Below are 10,076 nucleotides of genomic sequence, written 5' to 3'. Positions count from 1 at the left end.
GTTCTAACTATAGTGGGGAGTACATTTCCCAGGGCGTTCAAAACAGTGGAGCACTAGTGCAAAGATTAAATTATTATTGTAAATGGAAGAAACATCAGAAAAACTTAAAGCAAGCAGATAACTAAAAACCCTGTTTCATAGACATTGTAAGAAACTATTTAGATCATGCCTGAGTTTTGGCATTATTGAATATTAGAGAAGTTCTCTTTGGAAAAAAAAAAAGTTACAAAGATAGTTTTGAAGAAAAAAGATGGAAAACACTTTGAAATAAACGACTAAAACTGTGGGTGATGGTAAGGTAGTAGACATGAAAAAACTGAAATTCACAAAATACCAAGCAAAAAGCCTTCAATACCATTGTTTGAAGGTAAAAACTCTCTGAATAAGATGTTCAGCAACTATTACATTATAATGAGAACCTAAAAAACTGAAAAACTCTTAAATAGAAAAGCTAGAAAGTACAAATCCAGACCAAAGCAGCTTTTTATGGGTTTTATTTTGCTTTTACTTCTCAGGCAAGTGCTAAAACCGAGAAGATTACAAAGAATAGAGGTGTTTTCTAAATGGTTGGTGCACTTTTGTTTTATAAAAACAATTTAGTGACCTGGAGGAGGTGGATAACCGACAAATATGCTTTGAACTAACCCTCTAACGTTTCGTGCTATTATAGAGTTTACATTCTCGTGGGTTTTCGTAACAGTTTTGCAAGTCAAATTGAGACAGAGGTCGAGCAATGCTTTAAAATTGTTCAAGAACAGTTTTTGAGAAGTATGTATCATGTTTTCGATCTCAAATCAATAGAAATTGTAAAAGTGAAAACAAAACGGTTTAAACTAGTATATGATAGCTGTAACTACTTGGAGATCATCTTCAAATCATTATTACGTGACTAGTGATTAATAGTATATTATTCAACGAGCTTTTTATGATAGCCATTAATCCCTAAGGGGGATGTTTACGTCACAAGCCGCAGGCGAGGGACGCAAATCTCCCGTGGGATTAATGGCCATAAAAAACGAGTATAATACTATACTTTGTCCACGACCACTGTCCATTACCACTAATGCCAAGTGCAGGCAAATTAGAAGTTGATACTCTTTTATGTAGATAATAAATAATATAGGTAATCTCTCAAATCCGCCATAACAACTGAAATGTCAAACTCGATACGATTAGGATCGCGTTTAGAATGGCCGTCGGTGTACAAGTCGTGACAGAATTTGGGAAAAAATGGATCACGTGAACAATTTATTTACATAACTATATGGTGGCATGTGACAAAGGCCACGGTGCGCACACCAGCCCTATTTCTGAACGCACCCCCAGCGTTGCCGCCTACGACCACAAGGGCACTGACGTTGTCAATGTCAACTTAAAAAACCACAGAACTAAGGACGGTCATACACCAAAAATATTTCAAATATAAATTATGGAATTTACCTAATGATTTGGCAAACTCCTGTACTGTTATTGCGGTGTATTTGTTAAGAAAATGGTATTCTGAATTAGCAGTAATTGCAAAGACATAAGTGGATGTCTATTACACGCAAGAAATACCGCATATCCCATGTTTTATGCTTGGTGTGCAACCACCTTTAGGTCGAGAGGGAATAATGATCATTATTCCTCTTCATTAATCCTTCTGACGCTATATGACCTTCATTTAGCTTCTGTCAACACGCTGAATATTAGTACATTATTGGTTGGTCGTGGACAAATATATTTATAACTAACCCGTTTGAAACAACCAACTGCAATGCCACACAAGAATAACAATCAATATAAAATACAGAAAAATGCGGGAATTTGAACCAACAAAACCACAATTGGTATCTGGTAAATATATTAATAACCTATAACAACTCAATTATATTAGTCCACTTTCCGCATTACGACCACCATATAATAGTAAATAATTTCAAGCAGTTTCGAATTATTTTAAGACAATAAACTAGCTGAGATCATCGTCCTGGGAGTCACCGTCGTCCGCGTCGTCGTCAGCGTCGTTTTGCTGCTGAAGTTCCGGCCGAATATTGTTAAAAAGATCGCGGATGGCGTCCACTAAGGACGCCAAACTACGGGGAAAATCGCCATTCTGATCGGGCCGCTCGACCGCCTGAGCTTGATCCGCTTGACCCTGTCTGCAAATGCGGTTCTACTTCTTCAAATTGTCCGATACTTTTACGTAAAAAACTACCAAGTACCCACACATTTTCAAAACAGTTACTTGTAAACTGTTTGCATGGTTACTTACCCTAAATGAATGGGCTGGTTAGGGTTGAAATCAGGCAATAGAGATCCAAGGAAGAGCTGTAAAGGATGGGAGCTACTGCTGGCTACTGTAGGTCGTTTCGGTCTGGTGTATGAGTTGATTGAATCTTTTGGAGGTAGTGGGTCAAAGCTCATAATAGCCTCAGAAGAGTCCTAAATGACCACTTTACTAAAAACCCCCAAAAAAAACAATTATTCACTTACAGTAAAAGGAACACCCTTGGCATCATCTGACAGGATTAGATGACGACCAATACTGAGAGGCAGCGGTCTGGAATACCTGAAAAGCAACCACAATAATCTAACCGACACAACGTTTAAGAAAATCCAAACCTTCGAAGTCGTTTCTCCTTGCAATCCTCCACCGCGGGATCTTTCCGATCCACTCGATCAAGCACTTCATGCACGTTTTTTTCCAACCAGGGCAGCAGGTCAGCATCCTTCCAAATGTGATAGTTGCGGTTGACGTAGAGTAAAATCAAGGGCAACAGTCCCGTGGGGACACTTTTGAAAACCCTGTTAAGAAAGCCCACCAAATCAAATAATAATCACAAACTCACTTTTTTTCAGTTGGTTCTTGGAAGTAGGAGTGATTGGCCACCCGATTGTCTATTTGGATAGAGCATTTATTGAGAAGTGGAGTCAAAACGTGAGGAAACATCAACAAGGCATCCTAAAGTTTTTAAAACAATGTTTTGGACAATCTCAGAGAAAAAAAAACACTGACCTGTAAAAACTGGTCAGCTTTGCCACTTTCTCCTAAATAGAAACAGGCAACCGCCACCGAATAGGAAAAATTCGGTAGTTGCATCAAATTGAAGGCTTCCAACTCTTCCACCAAATCCACTAGCCACTGGTATTCTTTAGCACGTAAAGCGTAAAAGTCCATGGACAATTTAATCGCCAGAGGGTCTCCCTGAGGATCTAGGGACAGCAACACCTTGCAAAACTCCAAAGAGGTCCTGCAGCATGCTCTTCCACCCAGGAAGGTTAAATGTTTGAAGAGGGTTATGTAGAAGGGCCTGAAAACAAAAATGTTTATATATAAGTAAGTGGCTAAATTGCTTGCAACAAACACAATAAATATGAGACAAAACACAAGTGTGGTATTAAATGTTATTAAAAACCTTAACTACATAGAAACCAATCAAGTTTATCTAGAAAACTATTACCTGTTCTCTTGTCTTTTATAGTCTAATCGACAATTGCCTTGTGCTACATTAAACAATGGATGAAAGGCAAACTCTTGGAAATACAGTGCTCTCTGAATTAACTCAGCAGCCATAGCCAAATCCTCGCTCAATTTACACAAATCAGACATTTGTATCAAGGCGTTCACATGATAAGGGTGCTGATTGATTATGCTGACAATATTGTCAGGATCATTGCTTTCAACAGCCTGTAGAAATCTATTTTCAACTTGCCTATAATTTTGACTGTGTTCATAGGCAAAGTAATGAACACAACCGCAAGTCTCTAGCAACGCCATAGAAAGTCCGGATTTGCCCACTTGAGGCCAGTTGTCTTTGCATGTAACCATCCAGGTGTTTTTTGTGTGTGGTCTTGAGGCGCCACCACGACTTTTGCGTTTGTGCTCACCCTGTATGACCTTGGACCCAAAAATTCTTTTCAGTTCATTGTTGGGGTTCAAATGTCGGTGCTGTATGGATAAAACGGTTTTTCGGTGAGTGGAACCGTCTTGTCGTTTTTGACTAGTTGTGAGGGCAATATGGGGTGACCCTAATAGGCGATTTACTTCTTTTAAAGAACGCTCCACTTCATCCAGTTCAGTGTTATCTTCACTGCTTCGGTGAGTGCTGGACTGTTTGCCAGATTTCTTCTTGCGTTTCTTCCGTCTCTTCTTGATAGATTCCTGCACCTCTCCACTGTAGGATTTGTTGGCTTCAGTTTCATTGTCGTCTTCTTTCACCTCACTTTCTGAGTGGGACTGTTCGTTTAGCAACGCGTACCGGTTAATGTTCAGTTGTTTTTTTCGGGCTCCGCCAATTGGGGGCTCAAGTTCCAGATCGGAACCGATTTCATTCTCACCCAACTCTTTTTCTGTTTCCCTTTGTAATTTACGCAACACTCTAGATGACATTATTCAAAACTAATCTAGGAAATGTTTATTTCAAGTCTTTCACTTCAAAACTATCCAGTTTTCACAAAATTTACAATAAAACCGATAAACTTATCATTTTGATCCAGCTGCCAGCTCCAGCTGTTCGAGTTCTGAATGTCAAATGTCAAAATAAAATTTAGTTTATTCGGTATCTCTTTCTAAGGTTATGAATCAGAAAGAGACAGAATGTATAAAATGTCGTACAATATGACTGTCCGACAGACCCCAGTTTGACAGATTGCAATGTAAACAAAAACTTCTAAATGTGAGAATCAATAATAAACACCCTCAACTAGTGGATTTTTGTAACTGGGGCAGTCTCATCATGAAGATGGCCCATTCCATGCAAGGCATCTACTCCCCTTTACCCCAGTCGTTGAGCGACTCTGACTCCGAGAAAGAAATCAGCATGGAACCAATCTGCACCAGCTACAATTCCAAAAACCCCAATGGGTATGAAGAAAACTTCAACAACAAACAGCACAACCTGGGGCTGCACGATGATATAGTGAAAATCAAACGTGGGGCCAGTAAAATGTCGACAGCTCGTAAGGTGTAGTGCTGTATGCCTAGTACAGGCTGTAACTGTAAGTCTAAATTTTGGATTTTAGATTGCTTTCTTAGCCTCTATAGTGCTATGTTTTCTTCCTATTATAATATTTTTGTGGGTGTTACCGTGCTCAGAGTTGCACACTTGTCCAGTAAAAATATCTAATTGGCAGAGGGAGCATGAAGGTGTGGAATTTAAAGGTCCAATCAGTCGGGTTGAAGGGGCTTATGAGACTAACCATAACTTGGCTGTGATGTATAAAGGAAGTTTCAATAGCTGGAAGAGTTCTAAACATGGTGTGGTGTCATTTATAGGACTCACAGGTGGGTTTCTGGTTTCTGGGAGCTTTTTGGGTTAGTTTAAGTGGTGCTTGCAGGAGGTGTAGCTTGGGATTTTGAGCAGAAGGTTGAACCTTTAGGGATGGATTGCCTGCTTATAGACATTAACAAAGATGGGAAGTTTGAATGTGTGCTGGTTGATTCTACGGTCTGATATTCTGTGCTTTAGTCAGATTTAGTAGGGTTAAGTGTGTGTGGTTTTGCAGGGTTTGAAGGTTATTGAAACTGTCTCTGGGCAAACCTTGTGGCATGCCCACTCTTCTGAGGAAAAGAACTGGATCAGAAATGTGGGTTTGCCAGTTGTTATTTCTGACTTAAATAATGATGGTGTAAAAGAGTTACTCAGTGTTTACAAAAAGGTTTGGTTATACAGTTTTCAAAGTTTGTTTTTCTAAATGCTGTTTATAGTTAAGCTTTTTGATATTGTCGGGCAAAACTGGGCTGGTCCTTGCTAATATCCCAGTGGCTCACTGTAAGAAAATCATCAAAGTCCGCAGGCCCAATCCACGCTCAGATTTCATAGCATATAATTGCTTGGACAGCACTGCCACTTATACAGTGAAACTTACTGAATTGGAGAAAACTTCCAAAAATGTTCAGTACCACATGATAGTGCAGCCTACTTCAGAAGAGTACAAGGATAACATTTTTACGGCTGCTGATAGAAAATTGGTGGTGGACAACGGGCCTAATTGTACTATATGTCACTGCACTCTCACTCTTTTAGATCAAACTGACAAGGTGAGTATCATAATTTTGGTTAAATATTTTAGTTCTGATTAAAGTTGGGTAGAAAATTATTATGGACTGTGTTCACTTACTTAATAATTTTTAATTTATTCAGTTTATACCATGAATCTAAACTAAATCAGGCAGAGTCCTGCATGGTAATTGTAGTCGTATATTGACGGTGCGTGTCCACCAATTGTACCATGGTATCAAATGATCGCGTAGCAGCAAATAAATCGACACCAAATAACCCATGGTGATTATAGCCAGGAAAGAGATTAAGGTCATTTTGATCCAGCCTTTTTCAATTCCAACTTTTTCCGCCTGAACGCTAAAGTACTCCATACCGTAAATGCATATGAAAAGCAGTCCTGAAGTGACAAGAGTGAGCAGAATTGCTATAATAAAGTCCGATCGAATGTGACGTCGATTTCTAGGGTGGCATATCCATAAACGGACACTTTCGCATAGTCCGTAACGTTGTGTCTGGACTGCGTCATACCTGAATTTTGTCCCCCCCATTAAGTAATAGTAATCAAAAAAAAATAATTAGGAACAAACCGGAAACTACATAGCTCGCAATAATTCCTGCCGGACTGATTCAGCCAGCGTTCCAAACAGCTGAGATGAATGTAGGCCAAAGTGCCTTTGCAGTTGCAAGGAGAAATCAAAATTTCACTGGCGCTGGTCGTTTGGCATATTCTGCATACTGGAAAATTGGCTGAGCCCACTTGCACTGGTGATTTAACGTCTTGAGATTTCGCTAGTTTGACTCCGGCCAGTGATTTTTGTGACATATTTCGGTTTGACAGCACGAATTTCAACGTTCGCGACGGCTCTAACAATAGTTAGGCCGGGCTTACAAATGAAAAATTAATATGAAAATACTCTAAATTTAACAATATGCATTTTACGGTCCTGATTCAGTTCAAAACTATCATTTTCCTCTCTCTTTTGTTGTCCAAAGTTGAAAACTATTATTGCCCTGTTATGTAGTCAAACACATTAGACAGTGATTAGTTTTGACCAATCACAAACTACACTCTACTCTCTAGTCTCATGTTATGTTTTTAGCAGTTTCCCTCCATTCTTTTCTGACGTGCTTCTAATGATGTTTTGGAAAGATTTTCCTGTAAACTGCTTCACCTGGTCCAGCCATCGTTTTGGAGAACGTCCTCTAGTTCGTGTTCCCTCTACCTTCCCCTGGACCATAAGTTTTTCGAGATTGTCATCTTTCCTCCTGCTGACGTATCTAAAATACTTGAGAATCAGTTGTTTGATTTTAGTTGACAATCTAACTTGGATGTTAAGTTCTTCGAGTATGGATACGTTAGTTCAGCGGTCTGTCCAGGGAATCCTCAGTAATCTTCTCCAGACCCACATCTCAAACTTCCTGCTCTGCTTCTGCTGGGTATAGCGCAATTGGAAAAACGAGGGTGTTTACTAATTTGCATTTTGTTGTGGTTGTTATATGCCGATCTTTACAAATTTTGTTGAGTTTGGGCATGGCCGTTTTGGCAAGAGCTATCCTTCTTCTGATTTCTTGACTTGATCCGCCATTTCTGCTGATGTGGACATCTAGATAAGTTATTAATATTAAACATTTCTTCCATGCTGTGCGTGCAATCTATTAACATACTCTACACACCTGATAATAGTTGTCTCTTGTGAATTTGTAGGTTCAAAAAACTTGGACATACAACAATTCTTACATATTGAACCCGAAACCGTTCGCTTTCGGGCCGTCGGCCGCTAAAAAGCTCAGAGGCCACTTAAATGGTTTCATTCTGAAAATCTGGCAATGGTCTGAAGAGTATGAGAAACTGCGCCCGACTCAACGCATCAACAAGCGCAGTTTACCCTTAACCAACGAGACGTTCTTCATCACTAAAGTGACTGAAACTGTCGTGTTGATCACCTTCAATGACACCAGTAAGTACAACAATCTTTTAATAAAGCAACAGCAACAGCCGTCTGTACATCAGATATTCACGAAATCAACGCCTCCTCAACCGTCATCAAGCAGATTTGTCGTAGACACGAGCGCAATTGTCAACCGTCCGTCGAGAACCACTTGGACAGTTTACTGGTGGACGATTTGGAGGGGGATGGTAGCACTGAATTGGTCAGTTTTCGCAGTTCCTACGTGGAGAAAGGGGACGATTGGCAATTGGTGAGTTACGTCAAAATGCTGCGGCTGGAGGAGGAATTGGCGGAGGTGTACGGGAGCAAATAAAATTGAGGAGGGAGTGTGCACCTCTTTTTGGTTTCGACCACGACCTCCATCCCAGTAATCAGGGAGTGAGAAGGGCGATTTTGCGGCTCTGTTTCTGTTTTTCCAGGCACATTCCGAGTTCTCGTAGATTGATTCACACCAAGTTTGCTTATTTTGTAAATAAATCAGATTTTAAACTTGTTTTTTTTTGTGTTTAATTGTTCCTAAATAACTGGACAAAAATATACTAAACGAGCATTACCTTTTTGTGTAGTCTGTATAGCTACCATTTTTGAGGGATTGCAACCAGCAAAAATTAAAAAAAGTAAAAAGTAAAAAAAGTTGAATGGGTTTGTCAAATTTTAGTATTCCAGAGTGTCAAAGGTGGAAATAAGACTTTTCAGGCAAAGGAAAGACATTTTTATGTGTCAGATCTCAAAAAACAGGCTTTCTGGACCACAAAATTGCAAATTTTAACTGTCAGACTTAGAAACACCATTTTTGAGTGTCAGATCTCAAAAAACAGACTTTCTGGACCACAAAATTGCAAATTTCAACTGACAGACTCAGAAACTCCATTTTTGAGTGTCAAAAGTAGAAAAAGTTTAATGGGTTTGTCAAATTTCAGTATTCCAGAGTGTCAAAGGTGGAAATAAGGGTTTTTAGGCCAAGAAAAGACATTTTTAAGTGTCAGATCTCAAAAAACAGACTTTCTGGACCACAAAATTGCAAATTTCCACTGACAGACTCAGAAACTTCATTTTTGAGTGTCAAAAGTAAAAAAAGTTGAATGGGTATGTCAAATTTCAGTGTTCCAGAGTGTCAAAGGTGGAAATAAGAGTTTTGAGGCAAAGGAAAGACATTTTTAAGTGTCAGAACTCCATTTTTGCAGCTATTTTGTAGAATTTTTTGTACTCTTTCGAATGGTGGATGATAAAAATGGTTTGCATGATTTTCTCACTAAATGGTCATTCAAATTAAACTCCAATAAGGCTACTTTAGCAAGCTATTTAAAAGAAATAGTATGTCCTTAAGGTCTTGTAAATTAATTAGAGAGGAAAACATTTTGAGAAAGAGTGAGGCAAGGAGTGAGGTTTAGACTCTCTCCAATACTACAAAAAAATAGGATTGAATGACTACTTGCATTGCAGTAAAAGTAATTGATAAAGAGCAAATATTAAGGGTGATTTCCTTTTTTCTACCACCAAACAAAGCAAAAGTTTCATTTAGTATTATTTTTTTAAATATTACAAACTATAACTTAAGGGTATTACTTAAATTAGTTACAAAACCGGTTAAATTCTTCCTGAAACTGTAAAATAGCGCCTGGAGAGTTCAACAGTCAACTAAGCAAGTAACTATTTGTAAGATGTTAATTCTAAAACATGGAAGATGAATGTCGTTAATTTCAAATCCAAAGTTAAATTAAATTTATAGAAAAATACAGCTTTTAGTTTGCTGCTTTTTCCTGATCAATCACAAGCTACAACTTGTGCTGTGATTTAAAAATTGTTTATCTTTTGCATTAAGTTGTTTCGTTTCCTGCAATTTTGAAGACTGACAAGGCGGCTCGAAAAGGAAACATTATAATTTTATCGTCCCAAATTCCTATTATAAAATTCAATTCGCGCCATTCCCAAACACCTACCAATTAAACCATAAAACGCGGTCGTAAATCGCGCGAAAGCGGACATAGCAAATAAGCGGTTATTAAACAGTTTTTGTTGTGTTTACTTTGCGCACACGGGATCGTCCTCCCGAGGACGCTGCGAAAAGGTCACGTCGATCTTAAAATGTAAATAAACAACCGGGGCCCGAGCAAATACACGACAATAATAGCGCGGCCATATT

At 38.8% G+C, this 10,076-nt stretch overlaps 3 protein-coding genes across 5 annotated transcripts; 1 reads left to right on the top strand and 2 right to left on the bottom strand.

Annotated features, from left to right (window-relative positions):
* Nucleotides 1-1,826: 1,826 nt before the first annotated feature.
* Nulp1 (Nuclear localized protein 1) lies at nucleotides 1,827-4,510 on the bottom strand. 2 transcript variants are annotated; one of them, XM_081983772.1, is made up of 7 exons: nucleotides 3,444-4,510; nucleotides 2,999-3,293; nucleotides 2,832-2,944; nucleotides 2,605-2,775; nucleotides 2,476-2,551; nucleotides 2,255-2,424; nucleotides 1,827-2,193 (listed from the first exon to the last, which is right to left on the bottom strand). In XM_081983772.1, the coding sequence occupies exons 1-7, from the start codon at nucleotides 4,370-4,372 to the stop codon at nucleotides 2,076-2,078; spliced, it is 1,872 nt and encodes a 623-aa protein (XP_081839898.1). In that variant the 5' UTR covers nucleotides 4,373-4,510; the 3' UTR covers nucleotides 1,827-2,075. The 2 variants fall into 2 exon arrangements, with proteins under 2 accessions (XP_081839898.1, XP_081839897.1); XM_081983771.1 differs by having other exon boundaries at nucleotides 1,827-2,141.
* A 112-nt stretch (nucleotides 4,511-4,622) lies between these two features.
* On the top strand, nucleotides 4,623-8,426 carry LOC145731792 (uncharacterized). 2 transcript variants are annotated; one of them, XM_081983779.1, is made up of 7 exons: nucleotides 4,623-4,941; nucleotides 5,078-5,266; nucleotides 5,320-5,429; nucleotides 5,488-5,640; nucleotides 5,690-6,022; nucleotides 7,690-7,942; nucleotides 7,996-8,426. In XM_081983779.1, exons 1-7 carry the CDS (start codon nucleotides 4,719-4,721, stop codon nucleotides 8,244-8,246), a joined length of 1,512 nt encoding a protein of 503 aa, XP_081839905.1. In that variant the 5' UTR covers nucleotides 4,623-4,718; the 3' UTR covers nucleotides 8,247-8,426. The 2 variants fall into 2 exon arrangements, with proteins under 2 accessions (XP_081839905.1, XP_081839904.1); XM_081983778.1 differs by having other exon boundaries at nucleotides 4,623-4,946; nucleotides 5,005-5,266.
* LOC145731797 (E3 ubiquitin-protein ligase MARCHF3-like) lies at nucleotides 6,094-6,947 on the bottom strand. Its single transcript, XM_081983784.1, has 2 exons — nucleotides 6,572-6,947; nucleotides 6,094-6,512 (listed from the first exon to the last, which is right to left on the bottom strand). The coding sequence occupies exons 1-2, from the start codon at nucleotides 6,805-6,807 to the stop codon at nucleotides 6,140-6,142; spliced, it is 609 nt and encodes a 202-aa protein (XP_081839910.1). The 5' UTR covers nucleotides 6,808-6,947; the 3' UTR covers nucleotides 6,094-6,139.
* Nucleotides 8,427-10,076: the final 1,650 nt, after the last annotated feature.

This window comes from Ips typographus, linkage group LG7 (genome assembly GCF_016097725.1).
Source record: "Ips typographus isolate SLU linkage group LG7, UJ_Ityp_2.0, whole genome shotgun sequence".
Classification (NCBI taxonomy): domain Eukaryota; kingdom Metazoa; phylum Arthropoda; class Insecta; order Coleoptera; family Curculionidae; genus Ips; species Ips typographus.
This window is presented reverse-complemented; position numbering and strand designations above follow the sequence as displayed.